A 24,439-nucleotide genomic window follows, 5' to 3' on the forward strand; every position below is an offset into this window, starting at 1 on the left:
TGAGGTTTGACAGAAAACAACAAAAATCTGTAAAGCAATTATCCTTCAATTAAAAAATGAATAATAAAAAAAGCTATTCAGTCTTAATCAGACAGGATGTATGTTACAGTCCATGTATTAGTTGACCAGATTAAGAAGGGCATCTAAAGCATTTAATATGATAGCTCTCACTGTGCTATGGATTTGATGTATCTGAAAAGTGGATTAAATGAGTTGACAAAAGCCTTGGGATTCAGGGCACATGCATTTGGTTGGTGTGTGAATTGGTGTAACTTTTCTGAGGTTAATTACCAATATCTGCCTATTGAAATCATGACAGTTCTTTGGAACAACAAGTTTACTTCTGTGAATTTATCTTGTGGAAATTCTTACTGAAATTTTTATAAATAGAACTTCTCAGAAGGAAAGTATTTTTTTTTCTTTTTTTAAAAGCATGTTTTGTAGTTATTTGTTACATTAATTTAAATACCCACATGCACATACATAATTTTACAATTTCATTCAAAGTGTACTTTTAATCCTTTAATATATCTTTAGGGATAGGTATTCCTATTGAGTAGGATACAGTTTCTGTCTACTAAGTAGAAAGAAATATTCACTAATTCCTATGTACTTTTTAAACTGAGAACAACTTGTTTTAATAAATTATCTCTCCATTGTTCTGAGAATGAGTCCATCGGTCAACCCACACTTTTTTATTAAGTATCACATGTTTGATTTTGATACATAAAGAGATGATCCTTTTTTTTTTTTTCTTGTCAGATGAACTTATTTGCAAAGCAGAAACAGAGACCCAGAGGTAGAGAACAAACTTACAGATACTAAGAGAAGGAAGCGGGTGAGATAAATGGGAGATTGAGACTGACATATATACACTACTAGGTATAGAATAGGCTTCCCTTGAGGCTCAGCTGGTAAAGAATCCACCTGCATTGTGGGAGACCTAGGTTCAGTACCTGGGTTGGGAAGATCACCTGGAAAAGGGAAAGGCTACCCACTCCAGTATTTTGGCCTGGAGTCCAGGACTGTGTATTGGAATTCCTAGAATTCCATGGACTGTGTAGTCCATAGGGTCACAAAGAGTCCAATACAAATGAGTGACTTTCATTATCATGTAGGGAATAGATAACTAATGAGAACCTATTGTATAGCAGAAGGAACTCCACTCAGTGTTCTGTGGCAACCTAAATGAGAAGAAAGTCCAAGAAACAGGGGATATATGTATAAGTATAGATGACCACACAATTGTACTCATCTCACATGCTAGCAAAGTAATGCTCAAAATTCTCCAAGCCAGGATTCAACAGTATGTGAACCGAGAACTTCCAGATGTTTAAGCTGGATTTAGAAAAGGCAGAGGAACCAGAGATTAAATTGCCAACATCTGCTGAATCATCAAAAAAGCAAGAGAGTTCCAGAAAAACATCTACTTCTGCTTTATTGACTATGTCAAAGCCTTTGACTGTGTGAACTGCAACAAACTGTGGGAAATTATTCAAGAGATAGAAATACCAGACCACCTTACCTGCCACCTGAGAAATCTGTATGCAGGTCAAGAAGCAACAGTTAGACTAGGACATGGAACAACAGACTGGTACCAAATCAGGAAAGGAGTACATCAAGGCTGTATATTGTCACCCTGCTTATTTAACTTTTATGCAGAGTACATCATGAGAGATGCTGGACTGGATGAAGCACAAGATGGAATCAAGATTGCTGGGAGAAATATCAATAACCTCAGATGAGTATGCAGATGACACCACCCTTATGGCAGAAAGCGAAGAACTAAACAGCCTCTTGATGAAAGTGAAAGGAGAGTGAAAAAGCTGGCTTAAAACTCAACATTCAGAGAACTAAGATCATGGCATCTGGTCCCATCACTTCATGGCAAATAGATGGGGAAACAATGGAAACAGTGAGAAACTTTATTTTGGGGGAGTCCAAAATCACTGCAGATGGTGACTGCAGCCATGAAATTAAAAGACGCTTGCTCCTTGGAAGAAAAGTTATGACCAACCTAGACACATGGCATCCCACTCCAGTACTCTTGCCTGGAAAATCTCATGGACGGAGGAGCCTGGTGGGCGGCAGTCCATGGGGTCATGAAGAGTCGGACACGACTGAGCAACTTCACTTTCATGCACTGGAGAAGGATATGGCAACCCACTCCAGTGTTCTTGCCTGGAAAGTCCCAGGGATGGAGGAGCCTGGTGGGCTGCCGTCTATGGGGTTTCACAGAGTCGGACACGAGTGAAGTGATTTAGCAGCAGCAGCAGCAGCAGCAGATGCATATTAAAAAGCAGAGACATTATTTTTCCAACAAAGGCCCATCTAATCAAAGCTATGGTTTTTCCAATAGTCATGTATGGATGTGAGAGTTGGACTATAAAGAAAACTGATCACCGAAGAATTGATGCTGTTAAACTGTGGTGCTGGAGAAGACTCTTGAGAGTCCCTCAGACTGCAAGGAGATCCAACCAGTCCATCCTAAAGGAGATCAGTTCTGAATATTCATTGAAAGGACTGATGCTGAAGTTGAAACTCCAGTACTTTGGCCACCTGATGCGAAGAACTGACTCATTTGAAAAGACCCTGATACTGGGAAAGACCGAAGGTGAGAGGAGAAGGGGACGACAGAGGATGAGATGATTGGATGGCATCACCAACTCAATGGACTTGAGTCTGAGGAAACTCCAGGCATTGGTGATGGACAGAGAGGCCTGGCATGCTGCAGTCCATGGGGTCACAAAGAGTCAGACACAACTGAGTGACTGAACTGAACTGATAGCTGATTCACTTTGCTGCATAACAGAAACTAACACAATATTATAAAGCAACTATACTCCAATTGGAGAAGGCAACGGCAACCTACTCCAGCACTCTTGCCTGGCAAATCCCATGGACGGAGGAGCCTGGTAGGTTGCTGTCTATGGGGTCACACAGAGTCGGACACGGCTGAAGCGACTTCACTTTCATGCATTGGAGAAGGAAATGGCAACCCACTCCAGTGTTCTTGCCTGGAGAATCTCAGGGATGGGGGAGCCTGGTGGGCTGCCGTCTTTGGGGTCGCACAGTCAGACACGACTAAAGCAACTTAGCAGCAGCAGCAGCAGCAGCAGCATACTCCAATAAAATTTGCTTCAAAAGATGAAATCATACACCTACTTGAAGTGCTCAAAACATCATTCCTCTCTAAAATGAAAAATCCCTGATCAACTTCCTTTAAAATCTGACTATACTTGTAACTCTGCCTATACACAAACTTCTTGCAAGTTCTCCTAATGAGAGAAAGGCAGAAATAGGAAATGTAAAGACAAGTTTTGCAAGTATTCTGTAGAATCTGGAATATGACCATCTTGTCCATCATGGCGAAACTATCCAAGAGAAGTTAAGCAATTTAGTTTTGCTGGATATGAACCTAGGCTGGTGGGCTTCCAAGCCTGTGGTCATTCTGTACCTCATGATATAGAGTTCACTCCAAGAAACGCTGATCGTGATAAAATAGCTAACTGTATTGAGAATTTGTTAGGTCAGGTACTGTTCTAAGCACTTTGCATCTATCTCTCAACAAACTTTAGCTAGTTCTCTATTGATTTATAAGGTTACCCATCTATGAACTCAGTCAAACTTAGCTACTAATTAAATGCCCTTCAAATTTGCTTTGTAAAAAATTGACATTCCTTTGTTTTTTTTTTAATCAGGTGTTTGGCCTTGAAACAAGATACTCATTTTTTAAAAATCAGTAAGTATCTAGATCTTGCTCAGCTTTAAATTCTTGAGCTACTTTCAGGGCACTGAGAACATTGCAGCCCAAATATGCTAATGATGTTCTATTAGTCCCTTGAGTGACTTCTGAGCAGGACAAGCATCAATATATTTTGTGTTTTGAAATATAAATAGAATACACTGATGTTTAAATTGTAAAGTTTCATTGATTTTTTTTCTTGCTCCTGTAAAATGGACTATTAATCTACCTTCAATAAGGTACAGGTGTCAAGCTGATAGATACACTCAGTAAGAAGCAGTTTCACTTTCTTGAGTGCAACTAAGCGCTTATTTATAGAACTGAATTTCTGACAATGGTTAAAAAAATAAAAAACCTCCACTGGTATAAATTATAAAGTTATGAAAAGAGATGACAAGACTTAACAGTTGTCCTGTTAATAAACATAAGCTTTTGTATTCCAAATGTAGACAGCTTCTTTCCAATATTTTCTGTAATAGTCAAAGGCTAGCAAATATATTTATATACTTTTATTTCAAGATTGAAGTTTTTACCAGTGACAGTCATCTGGATTGTACAAAGAAGATGCACAGAGGCCTGTTTCTGAATCACATGGTTTAGTTATATCCCATTACTTAGATTTTAAAATGTTAATAGTTTACGATTCAGCACTTGGGCTTTGATATATGTAAATTTAAAATTTTCAATTAGATTCAAGGTGGCAATAAATATTTTGTATAATGGTGCAAAAGCCCAGGACTGAGTTACATATTAAAAAACAATGTACATAAAGGAAAGAAGAAATATTGGGAGAGGGATGAGTGTTTTAAAGCCATCAAATCACATTACAAATATTATTTCCTGAACCTCACAATTCAAAGACGAGATTACTTGCATTTTTTTCATTGTAGAAGTACACGATATAAAATTGTCAATGACTAACATAGACACACTACTATGCATAAAATAAACAACAAGGACCTACTGTATAGCCCAGGGAACTATATTCAATATCTTGTATTAATAATAATCTATAATGGAAAAGAATCTGAAAAAGAAAGTATATATATATATAACTGAATCACTTTGCTATACACCTGAAACTCACACATTATAAATTAACTATACTCCAATGAAAAAAAAACTGTCAACAACTGAAATATGGGCATAAAAATAAATAAAATACAGTTTTAAGCTTTTTCACCATTTCATAAGACATTTAAAACTTTGTTATGTTTATATTTATACATATAGATATATACAATGTGTAATTTTATTTTTTCATATGTGAACAGTGCACAGATTGTTAACTAGTATAGAGATCAGGTTAATTTAAGCTTGCTTCTGATTAGTTGAGCAAGTCAAGTTATTTAGAATATGATATATGGCTTAGTTCAGACCACATCTGACTTGCCACATATTTTTGTTAATAAAATCTTATTGGGACCCAGTCATGTCCATTCATTTACACAGTGTCTGTGGCTGCTTTCCTTCAGAGTTGAGTAGTTGGAGCACAGACCCTACGGCCTGCAAAACCAAAAATATTTACCGTCTGTCCCTTTATAGAAAAAAATTTGCTGACCTCTGTATTTGATGAGTCAGATGGTGCGCTAAATATTACACTTGCTATTACAATAAGTGTTTTACGTACAGGAATTCCCTCTTCTGCGTTTTGACTAATGTGTCCAAAATAGAATATAAGACTGGCCAAGATAGCCTAAATGTCCATATTAGTACATGCATATTATATCTACACATAGCAAATGTTTTATATGACCTTGTTATAGCTGATTTATATAGATGTATATATCTCATATATATGTAAACTCATTATTTGTAACCTATTTCAAGGACTCATGGCTCCCCTGAAATTGTGATCTCTTACACTTTATTCAAGTCTGAGCCACTCACATGGTTTTCAACATTTTGAATCATACTTCTTTTGGTTATGAGATAAAATAAATTTCATGGCAAGTTGTATTATAGTACTGAATGGCATTAAGAAATAGAGGGAAAATAAATAGTCCACTCTCTTTGCCTTAATAACTTTGTTTTTAGTCCTTAGTGCTTGAAATATAAAAGCATTGTATTGTTTATGGAAACCTAAAAGAAATCATGGTAACTATGGCATTACTGACTCAATGGACACAAGTTTGAGCAAACTTAGGGAGATAGCGAAGGACAGGGAAGGCTGGCGTGCAGCAGTTCATGGGGTCACAAAGAGTTGGACATGATTTAGTGACTGAACAACAGTAACAACTTATTGAGCCTTCAACATGTCAGGCCCTGTTAGGTACTCTACACACATCATCTCATTTCATCCACATAAGCTTAAAAAATATGTTGGTGTATTATGCCTGTTTTACATACGAGGGCATGAAGGCTTAATTAAGACACTTGTCCAGGATCACACAACCAGTAATCGACAGAGCAAGGACTCACACACTGAACTGTCAGATTACAAAATCAGGACTCTTCATCTTACCATTAAATAATAGGTGTTAGTATTTATGCACTTCAAAATACCTTTACATGTCTTTTAACTATGTTGAGACAACCCAGTCAGAGAATATAATGGAATTACCTGGTGAACTGACGTCTTCGTTTGTCCTCACTGGCAAACCTCCTTGGGAGTATCGTTTCCTACTGTCCTTTCTTCCTTCTTGGTTCATCTCCCTTTTCCATTCCCCAACACTTACCAACCTACATACATTGAGGTGAGTCAGGAAGTCCTGCTTCAGGGGTCTCAAGTATCTCATTCTATTTATAATCCTCAGCTTATAGGCACTTTCCAGCTTCTGAAGCCATTTAACAAGAGAAGATGTTGCTATTTCTATTGTGGAAGTCACTAGTTTGGAAAGTGATTTATTACAAATGGGCAGAGATATCTGACTGATGGAAAAAGACAATAATAGTGCTGAGTTTATAAGCCTACTGACTACCACAAGTCCTGGTAGCTACTAGTGTACTATGCCAGTGTAAAGGAGAGTGTCTGAGGAGGTGGTGAACTCTAGTTTAATCTGGCTTTATTACTAGAAGACTCAGTTACAAAGATGGGCAGACATTTGGAAATGTTTCTTATGGTGTGCATTTGGGCAATGAATACAGAGATGGATAACGAGTGTTTCCTGTGATGAATTCTCTATTTTGAGATCTCAAAAGCAAATGGAATTAAATTCTTTCTTCGTTAGTTCACTTGCTTGAGAAATGGTACCATGACTATATTAGGTATAATGCTTCTTATATTTGTAAGTACTGGACTTTACTCCAGGAATGCATGGATGGTTCTGTAATTTAAAAATTATTAATATTACTTTATCTAGGGATGAAGTGGGGTAGCAGCCTAAAATATCAATATGCATTATACTTTGTGGATGAACAATACCAGAGGCATCCTGATATAGAAAAACATAGCAAAAATCCCCATCACTACTATTATTTAACTACTATATAATATTGTACTTGAAATATTGGCTAGTACAATTAAGCAAGAGAAGGAATGTAGAGGGAAAAAGGTTGGAAACGACAAGATAAAATGATCACTATCTGTAGATGAAACATTATCCTAAACCTAAAACCTCAAAGAGAATCACTGACAAACTGCAAATAATAAGAGACTGGTAAAACTGTTGAGTGTAATAAAATCCTAACTTAATGAAGAACACCTAACATCTATATTGAACTAGTATCACTGACACAGCTGTTGATAATGGCTTCTACCGAGGAATAAACACAAAACTGACTGTTTTATTTGGATTTTCTGAAAAATTCTCAAGCAGATGTCCTCAAATCCGCCAACGAAATCTTCCTAAACCAAAACAGACTATGATAAGCTAATTAAGCAATTTTTTCTCAGCAGCCTATTAAAAAAAACTCAATGGAATTTTTAGTATTTTTATCATGTGAGGACCACCTTGGCTTTGTTCCCTCCCCTGTAATAATAGTGGTCCTACCTGAAATTTTCAATTTATGTGAATAGGGTCTTTTGAGCATTTTCAAAGAAAAACCAACTTTCCAGGCAAGGTTGTTGCAGCTATTTCAATAATCATTGTGCATATGTCCACTTTAATAATACTTAAAATCAGATGATGCTGACCCAGTTAGAGCTAAGGATTAAAGAAATCTGCTTAGAACTGAATTGGATCCACTAGAGCAACTGCCAAGAGAAATGCATTCCACAGAATGCCCTTCAGAGAACCTCTCATTAGCCAGACTGCAAACCTTTGATTTCTTTTCACTTGCTATACAACTGCCTAGAATTCACTTAAACATGGATGTAATATATGTTCATATAGGTTCACAGCATATTGCTCTAGTCTTTCACTTTTTTGTGGACAAAATATGTAGTCTTATGCAGAAATTAGTTATTTGCAGTTCTACCTTAAAATATAAAAATAATATAATTTCAATACAAATTGTATACACTCTTGGTATACCTTTTATGTAATTTTAATACAACTTCAAATACGTCTGAAGATATTAAAGCATTGCCTTTTAAACTAGAAGCACTTTTTCTGACTATAAACCTTTAATTTGAAATTCACACACACACAAAAAGCAGTAACAACAGCAGAGTGTATTATTCCTCCCGTCAACCAGATGTAACAGAACGTGCCCAGAGAAATCTCTGTGCTTTCCCTAACCTCTGACAATATCGCATTTATCCTTCCATCTATATATTTGTTTCTACGTTGGACTTGATGCTATCTACTGCTATTGTCTTTTGTCTAATAGGTATCCTTACTACTTGTCCTATAACAGATGTATTTACATCAATATTACCTATTGTAGAATAAAATTCTTGGATAGTAGGATTTTTAACACCACAGCTTTCAACCTTGGCTCTTCATTAAGATCACCTGGGAGGTTTATACATTCTGTCGCAAGGATATCGCTCCTGATGAATCAGTAGATGTTGGGTGGGCCCCATACTTCAGTATTTTTTAAAAGTATTATAGGTAATTCTGACATATAGGTAAGAGTTGGGAGGCACTGGTTTTAATATTATGCCTAATTCCATCCATTGCACCCAGCATAACTGACCCATGAAGTGAAGTGAAGTGAAGTCGCTCAGTCGTGTCCGACTCTTTGCAACCCTGTGGACTGTAGCCCACCAGGCTCCTCTGCCCATGGGATTCTCCAGGCAAGAATACTGGAGTGGGGTGCCATTTCCTTCTCCAGGGGATCTTCCCAACCCAGGGATTGAACCCGGGTCTCCTGCATTGCAGACAGACATTTTACCATCTGAGCCACCAGGGAAGAACTAACTGACCCATAGACAACCCTCAAAAACTGCTTATGATACAAACCCTTTTGAGTCAGGTCCCAACAAGGGTCTTCCTGCCCTGGGTCACTCATACCAATAGAAGGAGACCGAGTTCAGTTTGGAAGCAAAGGAAAGCTTTGTTCTCCTTCTTCTTTTTAAAAATATTGATTTGGCTATGGTGGTTGTGTCATGCCTTACTTGTGGCATGCCATTTCTTTCTTGCTGCAAGTGGGAACTTTAGTTGCAGTGTGCAGGATCTTTTTCAGTTGTGGCACGCAAACTCTTAGTTGAAGCACGTGGAATCTAGTTCCCTGACAAGGGATCAAACTTCACCCCCTGCGTTGGAAGCCTACTGTCCTAGCCAGGACACCAGTGACGTCCCAAGCTTTTATCAAAGACTGGAGAGGTGCAAGGTCTCACTCTAGTGTATACGCTCTCCAGAAAGACCGTGGGCACTGCTGCTTTATAGGCCTCTCCGTGGCGCGGGGCTGGTGGTGGTGCGGGGCAGAGGGGGACCGCTGGGAGTTCCTGCTGTTCCGGCGCAGGCGTGCTGCTCGCGGCACGCACTCCAGACCGTCGCAGTGCCGGGCACAGGGTCTCCGCACCCGCCGGCAGCGGCCACCGCCATCTTGAATTGAGGTGTCACGTGCACATACCTGCAGCGCTGTGTCTGACGTAGCCATTTTGTACTTGGAACACTGGCCTGAAGCGGGACTCCGCATGCAGTACCCGAAGAGCAAGTGAAAGTAGACGGAGCACAAAGAGAAAACAAAAGGTTAGATTTTATTACCCAGGTTCTATTTTTATTTTCTGAAAATTGTTAATGGATTTTGCCGTGACAAGTCCCGGCTCTGCCGTTTGTCCTGCTCCTCACTTGCGAGGGGTGCTGAGAGGCGGGCCCATCTTCTGTAACCACTTTCTGCTGCTTTGGGCATCATGACCCAGTTGGAGGAGCAGAACTTCTCCCCAGCTACACTCTACTGTCACCAGACGTCAGTCCTGATGTTGGTATCTCTGAGCAATCACCAGTTGTCTAATCTTTTAGAGACAAAGGGCACCAGACAATTTAAGACAATAAGAATAACGGTCACATGTCATTTTTTCCTGAAAGTGAAGGTGTCTGGGTCTTTTACCCATAGGCAAAAGTGGGCTCTGATGCCAAGGCTCACTGCTGTGGCCTGAATCTCCCCAAGTCAAATTTTCTTGTTTTCCAGAAGAGAAACTTCAGGTCAGAGAGAAGTTCCATGAGTAGTCAAGGAGGTTCATTGCCCCAGGTTGTGTCTCTGGAGGTTTGGGTTTGCGGGCCCTCTTCACCTGAGTGCGATGTATCCACAGAGTGATCCCTGCAACTCCAGGGCAGAATGGGTGGTTAGGATCACCAAGCAGGATCTGTTCCACATAGGACTGAGCTGATCTTGTGAGCTTCTGGTTTTTCAGGTTTTTAGATAAACCCAGTTGGCTGGTCCGGAGAAGGCAATGGCACCCCACTCCAGTACTCTTGCCTGGAAAATCCCATGGATGGAGGAGCCTGGTGGGCTGCAGTCTGTGGGGTTGCGAAGAGTCGGACACGACTGAGCAACTTCACTTTCACTTTTCACTTTCATGCATTGGAGAAGGAAATGGCAACCCACTCCAGTGTTCTTGCCTGAAGAATCCCAGGGGCGGGGGAGCCTGGCGGGCTGCTGTCTATGGGGTCACACAGTCAGACACGACTGAAGCGACTTAGCAGCAGCAGCAGCAGTTTCCTGGTCAGGTGCGGGTAGCACCTGGTTACCATATACCATGAGAGCTTTCATGGTTTCTCCTACCTGGAGGGCACACTTCAGTTGCTCTGTTTCAACTAAGGAGGTTAAGGGGATAAGAGAGTTAAGGTGTCCCTTCTTTCAAGCTTGGGGAATGGGCCTACCATATGTGAGTTCACACGGACTTCACTTTAACTTATTCCTTGATGCTAACCACATGCAGAGCAGGGCTATCAGAAGCAGCTTAATGCAATTTTCTTGAGTCTCCTGACCTAGTCTGGCTGAGGCTCTTGTCAAACTCTAATTGAATCTCTACTTTACCTGACAGTTGGGGTCTCCAGACTGAGAGCAAGGTCCATTTTTATGCCCAGGGCACTCATAATCCCCTTCATCACTTGAGACACAAATGCTAGACCATTACTGCTTTGGAGGGATATTGGGAACCCAAGCTTGGGGATTATTTCTTTTAGTAATGCCTTAGCCATTTCAGCTGCCATTTTGGTTCTAGCACAGAATACTTGTATCCACCCAGAAAATGTGTCTACTAGCACCAGAAAATGTGGCGCTAGTGGTAAAGAACCCACGTACCAAGGCCAGAGACATAAGAAACACAGGTTCGACCCCTGGGTCAGGAAGATCCTCTGGAGGAGGGCGTGGCAACCCACTCCAGTATTCTTGCCTGGAGAATCCCTTGGACAGAATCCCTTGGACACCTGGCAGGCTACAATCCATGGTGTCGCAAAGAGTCAGACACAACCGAAGCGACTTAGCACATGCACACAGTACCAAGAGAAATCTGAAATTTTCTGGTAGTTGGCAATAGCAGTGACATGTCTTGGCATGACAGTGAAATCAATCTACCAGTCTTCTCCAGGATATGTTCCCCTGGTCTGAATGGACCTTATCTGGAGGCCTCTGAGGAGTCTGATTTTGAGGTTGTTCATTGCACAGGTGGGACAAATCTCAACTATTTGACTGATAATACTTTTCATGCCAGGAGTTACCATGACCTCAACTAACCAGTTATAAAGGGCTTGCCTCCCATAGTGAGTTCCTTGATGAGTCTCCCAGATGGCTTGACAAGTTGCACTTTGGGGAAAGAAATGTTGCCCATGTTCATTAACTAATCACCCATGGTCTCCTAGATCTCCACTGAAGCCCCGCTTCAGATGTCAAATTCTTGCTTTGTGTAGACTGGGGAGTAATAGGATGGATCTGGCCTGCTGGGTATGAGGAGAAATTGCCAAGTTGCTGGTTCTAGGGCCCACCCTTTTGGCAGTTGTGTCTACCTTTTGTTTCCCCTAATTACCTCTCCATCCCTCTTTTGGTGACTCCTCCCCATCCTTCTTTCACTGCCAACTTTTGGGGAATCTATACTGCTTCCATAGTAGTTACTATGTATTCCACTGAGCACAAGTGGCTCAGTGGTAAAGAATCCGCCAGCCAAGCAGGAGACCTGGGTTGATCCCTAGGTTGGGAAGATCCCCTGGAGAAGGAAATGGCAACCCAATCCAGTATTCTTACCTGGAGAATCCTATGGATACAGGAGCCTGGCAGGCTGTAATCCATGGGGTTGTACACAGTCTGACACGACTGAGCACCTTAACAGCAACAGCAGCATAGTGCTTCCAAGAGCTTCAATATGCTTAAGCCATGTTTCACCTGTTTATTCTCCACAGTAAGTATACCCTATTTCTTTCCAAACAGCCCTGTGTCCATGTAGGATGCCAGATGCATATTGGGAATCTGTGTAAACATCTAAGGTCATCCCTGTCCTGAGCTCTAGGGCTCAGGTGAGGGCTATCAGCTCAGCTTTTGGGGCAGAAGTCCCAGGGGTAGGCGTCTTGTTTCTATGACGCGGATCTGGGAAGTTACTGTGTATCCCACCAGCTTTTTCCTCTCCAGTGAAACTGCTCCCACCTGTGAACCATTCCTCTTTGGCACTGGGAGAGGCTCACTTCTTAGGTTAGAGTGACGAGTAGGTTTTTTTATAGAGTCATGCTCCAGAGAGAGCAGAGTGGCAGGATTTAGCATGTAACAGGTATTTATGGCAGCCATTGGACTGTTTAAAAGTCCAACATGAATTTGTATCTATCTTCTGAGGAATAGCCATTCTGTTCCATTAGAACATACTAAGGCCTGAACCTGGTGTGGAGTCCATATAGTGACTGGCTGACCAAACCTCAACTTTTCAGCCTCCTTTAGCTGCTACTGGGCTTCCCTGGTGAGCTCGGTGGTAAAGAATCTGCCTGCCAATGCAGTAGATGCAAGTTCAATCCCTGGGTTGGGAAGATCGTCTGGAGAAGGAAATGCCAATCTGCTCCAGTATTCTTGCCGGGGAAATTCCATGGACAAAGGAGCCTGGGGGGCTACAGTCCACGGTGCTGCAAAAATTGGATACAACTTAGCAACTACACAAGTAGCTGGTACAGCCCTTCTCTCATGAGTGTAAAGGTCAAAATGATTAGCTAAATATGGGAGGGCCAGGGCATGGGTCCGAAATAATTGTTTTTTCAATTCTTGAAGGGCCCTTTTTGCTTTCTGAATTCCATTCAAAGGGATCATCATCTTTCAACTTTTCATATAGAGGCCTAGATCATACTTAAGGATCCAAATGTGGCAAAACCTGGCCATCTCCAGGAAACCCCAAAGCTGTTTTCTAGTTTTAGAAGGGGTAAGGCTGCTAATGGCTTGCAACTCCGGGGCTAATGGAGTGCAGAAGAAGGCATCTTTTAAATCTACTACATAATACCAGGTTCTGGTGGACAGTAGAGTGACCAGCAGGGCATAGGGATTAGGGACTACTGGGTGCATTTTCTCAGTTGCTTCACTGACAGCCCTAAGGGAGAATGGGGGTATTACAGCCCGATTGGCATGGTCTAATGAAGCCCTGGTCAGTTAAACAGGGTGTTCCCTGTTCTTGCCAGTAGCTCACAGAGCTTCCTGATCTTGGGATTCCTGGTTCTGCAAGTGGCTCACATGCTCACCCGCCCACTTCAGAGAAACTAGCGCTGCCTGGAAGAGGTCAAGTCACAGTCCCATACCTACCTTGGGACACTCACATTTGAGCATTGGATTGAGTGGCCTCATTCTGAGTTAGCAGGTGGTCCTTGTTGCCTACTTCCTTTTCCAGTCTCACCTCTTGGCTCACAGGGCTGGCCACTTTGCTTAACCAAACCAAAAGTGATAATGGAGAATGCTACTGTTGATCCCCAGAGTTTGGCAAAGAAGCAGAAAGCCCTAGGGCAGCCACTATTGCCTTGTAGGGAAGTCAAGAGGACAGCATTGCAGGCAAAGCAGCAACAAGACTGCCATGGCTCCCTCTCATCCTCAGGTTCCCTTTGTCCCTGGGCTTCTGATATCATGAAAGACCAGCCAGAGGCGGTAGACAGACAGGTGTGAGGTTTCAATCTGCACTCCCCAATGATTTCATATTATGATCCCTGCAAGCGGGGCATAGTCCAGATTACTCTGGGAGCTACACCGTGTGTACCATATTGAAGTGTTGGGTTGCTGGGCTGAGTTGCTTTGAATTTGGCTGAAGGCTGCCACTGTTCTACCCCATCAGGGTATACTCAAAGATCAGTCAGTCATCCTCCTGTGAACCTCCAAAGCCTCTGCAATCCTCTGCATGCAGTACCCCATGAGCAAGTGAGACTAGACCAAGTACAAAGGGAAGAAAGGGATTAGACTTTATTATCCAGATTCTATTTTTATGTCCTGAAAATTGTTAATGGACTTTGCTGGTGATATTTATGTAATTGGTGAACTGGTTCGACGTGGAGCTTCACTTGAAAGCTAACTGACAGTCATAATATCAATTAAGTAAGTCAAGCAAGTACAATGATTCCAAGTAAATAAAATACTGACAAAGCCATAACTGCACTTGAGTTGTGTCATTTGAGCCAACCAAATTATTGATTTCACCTGGACAGACCTAACCTTTTGTAATTAAAAAAAAATTTTTTTTTTGCGAGGAGATTCTGGTTGCCAGCAGTCTGAGTTTGTGGAAAGAATATGCCTTTGTTGTCATAAACAGTCTTTATGGAGTCCTTTTCTTTGAATTAAAAATGAGTAAACAACCATGTGTTCAAAGAAGAACTTCAAATAAAAGATCCCAGAGCTGAGTTATAACATTCCCAAAGATTTGCATGTGATTGGAAGTCAGTATTACATTTTCTTAGTATAAACTAATTCCACTTTTAAGTAGTTCCTACAACAGCAATTGGTTTGTAGGAATCCTAGTCATGAGAATTAATAAGACTTGGATGACAGTGTCTGAAGGCAGACCCTGGCACCCCAGTGAAAGGCTGCCCATCTTTCTGTTCTCTAGGTTGTTCCTCAAAGGTGAGGTGACTCAGAATCACCTGGAAACCTTGATAAACATACAGATTCCTGGGCCTCACCCCCAGAGATTCTGATGAAGTGGCTTAGCCACCAAGGCTGTGAATGTGGATGTTTAACAGCTATTGATTCTGATGCAGGGGGTGTGACACCTATAGAAGGATTGGATTGTGCTGTTTGTTTTCTTGTTTTTTTCTCTTTCCAGTGTCTGAAGGTAACTTGTGCAAGGGCTTAACAGCCTAAGCCATCATGGGAGTTTTCCTGTGCTAGGCAGGTATTAAACTGTTTTTTGTTTTAATTTGTTTTTTTAACAAATGTATTTGTATACCAAAGAATTTATATGCCCCTTGGAGATATTTATTCCTAGTTGAAATTCAGTCTTGAAGCCAATGTTTTCAAGTCTAGTGAATTAAACTGTCTCACCAAAGCAGTTGGGAATGTTTTTACAAATCCTACCCTTTAATCCTAATGAAAATAGAATACCGACACTACTAAAACAACTGCAGATATAATTCATAATCTAATCAAGAGAGAACACTGCTAAGTAACCCAATAGCAGTTCTCTAAAGTGCAGCAGCAGTTGGTAAACCATGTTGCAAAAGTACTCAGTTGTAATGATGATAATTTAGACTATGAAGCCTTTGTGGTTGGAGAGGAGAGAAAAAAAAGTATAATGATGCATTCCAACTGTTTGAGTACCACTGGGATTTTCCCTATTTGGGGTTTAGGGACTGTGAGAGGGACCTGAGGTTAGCGTGTGCCCCTTCTCTCTGCCCTCAACTTTTCTAGTTATTTTCCTCCGTTCTCCCTTGCTCTCTATTTTTGTTTTCCTTTCTTTTTTCTCGAGAATGTGTGTGACATCTGGGCCCTAGAGCCCATTGAAGAGGGTTATCTGACCTTTTTAAAAGATGACTGGGTGATACATTGACCTGCAGGTTCTCAGTCGAAGATCTCCTCTTCGGAATTGAAAGGGCACAACAGTTTGTAAAACGAAACCGTTTTTTTCCTTTCTTTGAATGCCCACAGCAGTAATTAAAGTCTATTGTGATACTTTCTGAAACAGGGAGGAAATAGGAAATTAACATCCTGAAACTGAATTGGAATCCCAGACAAGTTGCCAACCTGTAGCTGAGTCACTAAACGATCTGGAAGCTATTTGCCATCTAGCCAGACAGGAGGAGGTTAGGATGGAAATCACTGAAAAACAGATGACTCAGTTTTCCTTTTTAGAAAATGTTCAATTCCAGCTGCTAGAAAATGTTCAATTCCAGCTGCCTGATTTCCCTGTTTAAATAAAAGGGATAAAACTGCAACAGGCCAGTGGCATCTCGGATGGAGAGTAATAACTGCTAACTGCATTGGTATCAATTGAAAAGGCACTCATTGAGGCATTGGGTAACTTTATGCAGAAGCTTATGACATTTTGTTGGGCTTCCCTGGTGGCTCAGATGGTAAAGAATCTGCCTGCAATTCAGGAGACCCAGGTTCAGTCCCTGAGTCAGGAAGATCCCCTGGAGAAGGGCATGGCAACCCACTCCAGTATGCTTGCCTGGAGAATCCATGGAGAGAAGAGCCTGGTGGGCTACAGTTTATGGATCCCAAAGAGTTGGACCCAACGACTAACACACACACAATGACATTATCTACCAGCAAGAGGAGATATAAGTCAAAGGAAGATTCAACCATGTAGTTATTTCCTGCTTTGTCAGAGACTCATATGGCAGGAAAGAATGAGAAGTCCTGTGTTTCCATCCCAACTTTTCTATTTACACACGGTGTGACATTGGCAGGTCATTCAACTCCTTTGAGAGTGTTGCCTCATCTGTGAATTGAGAATAATATCTGCATGACAAGGCAGTTGTGAAGGATAGGTGAGTTGGTATACTTGAGTTAATGTACATTTTCAGCCCTATAAAAATGTAAAGCCTCTTTGTTGCTGTGAAGGTATTTGGAGGGGTTGGCCGTGGTTACTTGGTCACAGTAATAAGGGAAGAGAGGGGTCAGTGTACTGTTCTTGCATTTAGAGGGGAAATAGTGAGTATTTGAATGAAGATACCTATTATCACAGATTTATGTTTATAAGTATGAAGATGACCTCCGTTTGAAAAGTTCAATTATATCACCTTTCATTTCAAAATATTAGGTAGCGAATGCATCAACAGTAGGCATTTCTTACCAAAGTAATAATAATAGCCATCATCTAATGTTTTCTTTAGTCTGAGCATAGTGATAACAAACTCTTCCCTTTATACCATCAGACTGAGCCATAGCCCCAATATGTAGGCATTCTCCCCAGCCACTGTAGACAGCAGCCCTACACCAATAGGTATTATTATGCCCACTTTAGAGATAATGAAACTGATCAAAATTTAAAAAAATTTTCCAGGGGCATATATCTAATAAGCAGAGAAATAGACTTTTTAACCCAAGTATATCTGACCCTAAAACATGTGTCTTTAACTACCAAAATCTTGAAGAGAATGGAAACCACACTGTTTTCCACTGAATTGGAACAGAAGTCTTGTCTCTGTGACAAGCTGATCTTGACTTACAGTCCTGTTTTTGAAATTGGTACATGATGATGAGCGTAGCTTAGACACAGGCACACACACACACACACACACACACAAACACACACTCCTCCTTTATACCTGGCTCCTGTCAACCATGAGGAGAGTGTTGTTAAGAGTTTCTCAACCAGTAAGAGATTGAGAGAAGGTTTGGTAAGTAATGTAGAAAAAAAGAAAAAAGGAACCATTAATCGCCTGCAGTAGTCACTCCTTCTATTTCCCACGCCATGTCCATCACCTCACAGAATGGTGCCTCAGTATACCATAGTCTGATTATCTAAAAAAGTGGCTTTCAAAGTATCGTGTGCCTACTGGTGGGACGCAAGATTATTTCAAGAGGTACTTGAAAATGTATTTTAATAGTTCTGTTTACTAGAACAATATAGAATAGAAAAATAGAAAAATATTGTGATGTCTCAAATTACTTTTGAGAATTCAGCTAAGTATAAAAAGTGAATCAATTTAAAATGAATTAAATATAATGAAGTACAGGTATTACACAGATCCAGCAAACATGGCAAAAGTAGAAGGCAAAAGATTTTAGGAAGCACTGATGACAGTACTCTATTTGAAAACGAAGTCTTGTCAGAGGAGCTTGTTGGAGCTATCTCCGGCTGATCTCTACTGATCTCTTGTCTTCAACAACAGTAATAATAACAGTAAAGAGCTCTGTTGACATTCTCTCCAAAGCTCACCCCATACTCCCACCTTCCCTACTCTGGTTGAATGTACTTGCCCCATAAGGAAGGCAGTTTGAGCCAAAGTATTGTTTTATTCCTTCTCCAAAAAATACACTTTTCACCCTACATTACGCAGGATTCAAACCATGGGTGCACCTCTACACAGGGCATGAGTCTCTACTATGAAAAATGAGAATTTACTCTTAGTATCATAAACATACTTCAGAAAGAAAGCGTAAGTGCTCTGGAAAGGTCTGTAACAGTCCTACTGGGACTGATTGCTCAGTTCAGGCCTTGAATATTTGCCAGGCCCTAGCTGCATCTTACAGAGAAGGCAATGGCAACCCACCCCAGGACTCTTGCCTGGAAAATCCCATGGGTGGAGGAGCCTGGTAGGCTTTAGTCCATGGGGTCGCAAAGATGACTGAGCGACTTCACTTTCACTTTTCACTTTCATGCATTGGAGAAAGAAATGGCAACCCACTCCAGTGTTCTTGCCTGGAGAATCCCAGGGACGGGGGAGCCTGGTGGGCTGCCGTCTATGTGATCACTCAGAGTCGGACACGACTGAAGCAACTTAGCAGCAGCAGCAGCTGCATCTTAACTGCTAAAGGTTAAAAGCTAGTGACAACTCTTCTACTGCAAGGCTTGTTTTGCAAGCCTTTGATGACAGGGCTTTCATTTAGGATGGCTTCTCCAGGCTTGTTGAGAAACCAGTATTGACCTGATGTGACCTCAAAAGAAAGCAACATTGTCTTCTATATTAAGGGACTTAAGTGGACCATGTTGGATTTTTCTCCAAATATAATCTAGTTACTTGAATAGCGATTAAAATAAAGAAGCATCATTTATTAAGAAAAGAAAAATCCCTTCATGTATTTTCCTGAGAAGTTCCTGGTCTAATAGAGACATTTTCTCTTACTAGCAGTCACACAGCTAAGGGCAGTCTGACATCCAAACCAGGGTCTCTCTGGTTCCAAAGACAGGGACTTTTCCCCATACCACAGTCCTTGTACTCAAATCTTTATTGATTGATATCAAAGAGTAGCACTTCGAAAATCATTTAATTTCATTAAGGAGAAAAGAGAATCAGAATTTAATTAAGCGATGGAGATGGAAATGCTTCCACAGCACTCATGAGGATTCCCAGGAGACTGTTGGGGAAATGCTGGGACCCCATCACTGCCTCGGCTCTCTGTGTTAGATAAAATGACTAAGCCACATTCCCGCTGGGACTGAGCTGGAAACGAATCCAAAGCAGGGGCGAAGGCTGGCACACAACTCGCAGCTCTGCGTGTGGATCTTTCCCCATCTGCCTGCCCCAACAGATGCAAAGAGCAGGGGAGACGGAGGGCCGGGGGCCCCTGAGTGCTGTGAATCATGAAGGCAGGGGGTGATATGGAGCTGAAGAGCGAGATTTCCCTCACCCGACAGAGGTTTTTCTCCCTTTGACAAATTTAGCTGAAGGAATCTGACAGCAAACCACAAGCTTTCTTTGTCAGGCTGAGCAGGCAAGAATCATGTGAAATATTTTCCCACGCCACTTCCACCACCTCATAGAACGCTGCCTAAGTGTTCAATAGTCTCCGTTTTCCTCCTGTTTTTCTATGCTCAAGGTCAAACGGTTACTGGAAAGCTGACATCGTTGTTGGCTGTTGCATGGTTTTGCCACTTGGCAGGTAAATTGGAGCAAGCCCTTCCTCTTGGTTCGCCTGTGGTGAGTTGCCCATTGTTGAGTTATGCAGACCTCTCGGCAGAGTCTGCAGAGACTTAACTTGTTAACCTCCCAACAGCAAATTCCCAAGGAGGGGCACCAAGCCTTCCTTGGTGTTATAAGAAAGATATATCTTACACATGGGCACTCAAATTGCTGCTATTATTTGTCTCACTAAATGGATCACCACAAAGAACTTGTTCTGAATTAGTCTGGGTCCCTGAGTCTCAGTTATTTTTGGCACTGAAATACCTCTTTTCCTCTGTTCTTTAAGCTTACCCCTTGGTTGTGCTGCTTGCCTCTAGCTGGAGTCCTTCGGAATGTCTGGTTCTGGAAGCTGAGCTCATGGTGCCCTGAGATTGCAGATTGGCGGGTCTGGCCCTGGGAGTGAGGTTACTCAGGTGTTATCAGACTCTGCCCACAGCCAGCAGCTCAAACCTCTACTGAGGCCCATGTGATAACATCCCAGACTAATGGTCTGCTATGAAACACTCCTCAGCATCCCCTAAAACTCTGTTATCTGACAAGTATTTTGTACTTAATTCCCAGAAAATGTGAAATCTCTGGGCTCTTGTGGGTTTTCTGAATGTCAAGTCAGCACAACTCTAAACAGCTTTTGAAGTGAGTGCATAGAATGTGCTTGGAATAGCAACCTGCCTCCTCATTTTTGATAACAGCTTGATTTAGTTTTACTTATTCTGTTAGAACAGAGTCCTTTATACTGGGGCGAGTGGGCTACCCGCCTCCCCCACCTCCAAGAGTCCTCAAAGACTTTCCAAAGATACCAGACCAAGATAGCTGACATGGATACATTTCCAGAGCTTCAATTTCCATATGATAATTTCCCCAAATTGGTCTGCCTTTGATGGAAATGAAGATGCCAGTCAGGCTGAAGAAAGAAGAAATTCAGACCGACTCTACAAACAAGGCTGGGACTGGGCATCCAGGAAAGAGAGGAGGGCGATATGCAAGTCCACATGGTCTTGTGGAGCATGCCTTGAGGTAGAGGTGAGACCTAGGAACTCAGATCTTGTTTTCTCAGGGACAGCTGACCTTTCATAGGGTCTTGCCCTCCCAGAGCAGAAGTAACTGTGACTGGGAAAGAAATCTCCAGAAAACACTTCAGTTGGTGCTGGTTATCGGTTCAAACCGTAAAGTTGAATTAATAACAAGACCCTCCCTGTGACTTGCCAATTCATTAGGTGAATATAGTGACAAGTGTGTTTGGGGGAGGGGGGCTCAGTGAATAATTTCCACCCTAAGAGCTCTACACACTGCAGCTCCGTTACTCACCCTTTATAAATGGCTCAACATGCACTTGGCTTAACAAAGCTCAAAGGAGGACAAAAGAAAGATGAGAAATAAACCTGCATGTTTGTTGCTCATTCAGTTCACAAGGTATTTTCACATTATCTCATTTAATCCTCTTATTTTTCCTTTGCCACGTTTAAGACAGGAACCACTAGGTCCCTTAGCTCCTGGCCTCCACTCTCTTAAGTGAATCTGCTCCTGCTCCTTGTGTATGGCAAAACCCACCACAATATTGTAAAGTAATTAGCCTTCAATTAAAATTTTAAAAAAATAGAAGAATTGGAGAAAAAAAAAAAAGATCCTTCCCACAATGACTGTGGGATGCAAGGTGTCCCTCCCCTGCCCAAGGCTAATTCTACTTCCTCCCCTTCCTTGGGGCCACATTAATCATCCCCACTAGTTTTAGCATCTTCCTTTCAAAATACTCTTTCCCCCACATATTAACAGGGTCAAATCTCTCCTGTCTTCAGGGAAAGAAAACCTGTCTGACCTGATGTCCGTCCGTGTGTCTCACGCCTCAGTGCTCTGCTGTCTGGTGGCTACCTTCTGTAAGATTGTTCTCTCAGAGGCCAGTCATCCTACCCAATAGACAGCTTTCAGTCTTCATTCTACTCAACCTCCTTTCTTGAGCCATTTGGCACTTTGAACCAATTCCTCCTCCTGAAAACATCCTGTTTCCATGGCTTCCAGGGTATCACTTTTTCCAGACCTTTTCCCATCACCTCTAGCTAATCCTGCTCAAGTGCCTTTGCTGGATTCTCTTTCTTCACCTGCTTTTTAAGAAACAATTATTATTGAAGTATAATATACACATAGAGAGGTGTACAAGTCCTAAGTTTACAGGCTAATAATTTCCACAAACTGAACACACCAAAATAACTAGCACCACTAGCACCCAGATCAAAACACTGTTTCCAGTGCCCCCAGAAACGGTGACAATCACCTTTGCAGCTGCCATGCAGCCAACTTGTCCCTGCAAAGAGTAGCCACCCTCCTGATTTTGAAAATCAGGCATGAGTTTTGCCTGGGCTTGAATTTCATGTAAATGTGAACTATGAATGCTTTGTATCTGGCTTCTTTCACTTATCATGTGTATATGGGAGAATTAGCTATCATTTTCTGGATGTACTTTGTTCCCACTCATTGCTGTATGAGCTTTGACTGGAGAACACACCACAATTCATTTATCCATTCTTCTGTGATGGCTGTTTGGTGAATTTCCAAGGTTTTGCTATTAGAAGGCATGATAACAGCAAAACACTCATGTACCTGCTTTTAAATGGTGAATTCTCTAGATTTCCATCCCAAACCTCTCCTTCTCCCTTGTCCCCCAGAGAAGCTCTGGAATATTTGAGGGGCAGATGAGCAAAGATGGCTCAGACATGAAAGCCAGTGTCCCTCTCACTAAATAAGAAAGAAGCTGCTAGAAGTATTTCACATAACTTTTTTCAATTACAATTTTCAAAAGTTTAAATTTAGCATCTTCAAGTTAGCCCAACAACAACCTGAATTCCAAAATTCTTATACCAAAGATTAAAGTAGTGCCAGGTAATGTGCAAGGGCTTCCCTGTTAGCTCAGATGGTAAAGAACCTGCCCGCAATGCAGCAGACCCGGGTTTGATCGAGAAGATCATCTGAAGAAGGGAATGGCTACCCACTCCAGTATTCTTGTCTGGAGAATTCTATGGATAGAGGAGCCTGGCAGGCTTCATGGGGTCGAAAAGAGTCAGACACGAAGGAGCAACTAGGCACATAGATAATGTGCAAGATTCTCATAGGAGAGATTAATTTAGAAAATTTGTTTTTCAGCATATAGGGCCATTGATTTCAGAGTACCACTGAAAGTTTACATTCTCTTATTTTGGTCATTAGCTTCTACTCCACAAACATTAGCAGGGCTTGGACCTCTTGATGACACAGTGTAAATGTTCTAGCAAGGTACAGTAGACAATGAGCATGCCAGTCTTGCTGCAGTAATCAAGTCAAAGCAACATGTGACAGCTCCAAGTCACAAGGCTCACTGATAAGACCATGTCAAGTAAGAGTCAAGATCAATTCATAGAGGAAACTGAGCTGTAGGTACTTTAGGTAAAACCAAAGTTCTGGGATTATACTTGCAATAAGTCTATAAAGGAATTTTTAATGTATTTTGCTACTGCTTTACTTGATAGTTCAGAAATTATTTTTATTTTGGTATAACCATTCTCAAAAAACATGTCAGTTCAAATCTAGTAGTATAATTAGCAATCCATAGAAAAGATATTAATTTTATACTATCCTGCTGCTGCTGCTGCTGCTGCTAAGTTGCTTCAGTCGTGTCCAACTCTGTGCGACCCCATAGATGGCAGCCCATCAGGCTTCCCCGTCCCTGGGATTCTCCAGGCAAGAACACGGGAGTGGGTTGCCATTGCCTTCTCCAATGCATGAAAGTGAAAAGTGAAAGTGAAGTCACTCAGTCGTGTCCGACTCTTCGCGACCCCATGGACTGCAGCCTACCAGGCTCCTCCACCATGGGATTTTCCAGGCAAGAGTACTGGAGTGGGGTGCCAGGAGGTAGAAAAAAAACTCATGATTTTTCTCACTACCCCAAATTTCATGATTTAGTATTTTTATCCTTCAAATATAAGACATGTAGAGATTATTTTCTGAAGAAATTTTTTACTCTGTGCCAAATGGTTTGGAAATAGTCATCGTTTCCCTCTGATGATAAACTATGTGGTATTGCTTCTACTTTTAAAAACAAAGAAAAAAATGTGTTTACAGTTTCCCTTTGAGGCTCTTTAGAAAGAATTCTTGTGACAGTGAACAGTAAATAAATGTTAAACAAAAAGCTGGCTCAAAATTGGAAACAAATATAAATATCACACTTGATTCACTGGCCACCAAAGTATAATATGTAAAGAATCAGTTGACATAATTTTCAGTTTAGATCATCTATGAAAGTATAGTCCCAGCTAAGAATTCACAATGGCTGATGTGCTATGAACCTGCCACACATCTTCCCACTTCTTATGCCTGCACACTGCTTAGCATGTTTTTAAAAATTGTCAACCTTTTCCTAATAGAAGAGGAACTGACAGTGTTCAAT

General features: G+C 41.5%; 1 protein-coding gene across 1 annotated transcript in view; it reads left to right on the forward strand.

Moving 5' to 3' along the window:
- The first annotated feature begins 9,926 nt into the window (after positions 1-9,926).
- Positions 9,927-24,439, forward strand: part of ABCA4 (ATP binding cassette subfamily A member 4) — a 167,772-nt gene continuing 153,259 nt past the window's right edge. Inside the window, exons 1-2 of the mRNA XM_040231916.1 lie at positions 9,927-9,998; positions 10,130-10,218. Of these exons, the coding sequence (XP_040087850.1) occupies positions 9,927-9,998; positions 10,130-10,218 (161 nt within the window). The remainder of the gene's footprint in view (positions 9,999-10,129; positions 10,219-24,439) is intronic.

This window comes from Oryx dammah, unplaced genomic scaffold (assembly GCF_014754425.2).
Source record: "Oryx dammah isolate SB20612 unplaced genomic scaffold, SCBI_Odam_1.1 HiC_scaffold_28, whole genome shotgun sequence".
Taxonomy (NCBI): Eukaryota; Metazoa; Chordata; class Mammalia; order Artiodactyla; family Bovidae; genus Oryx; species Oryx dammah.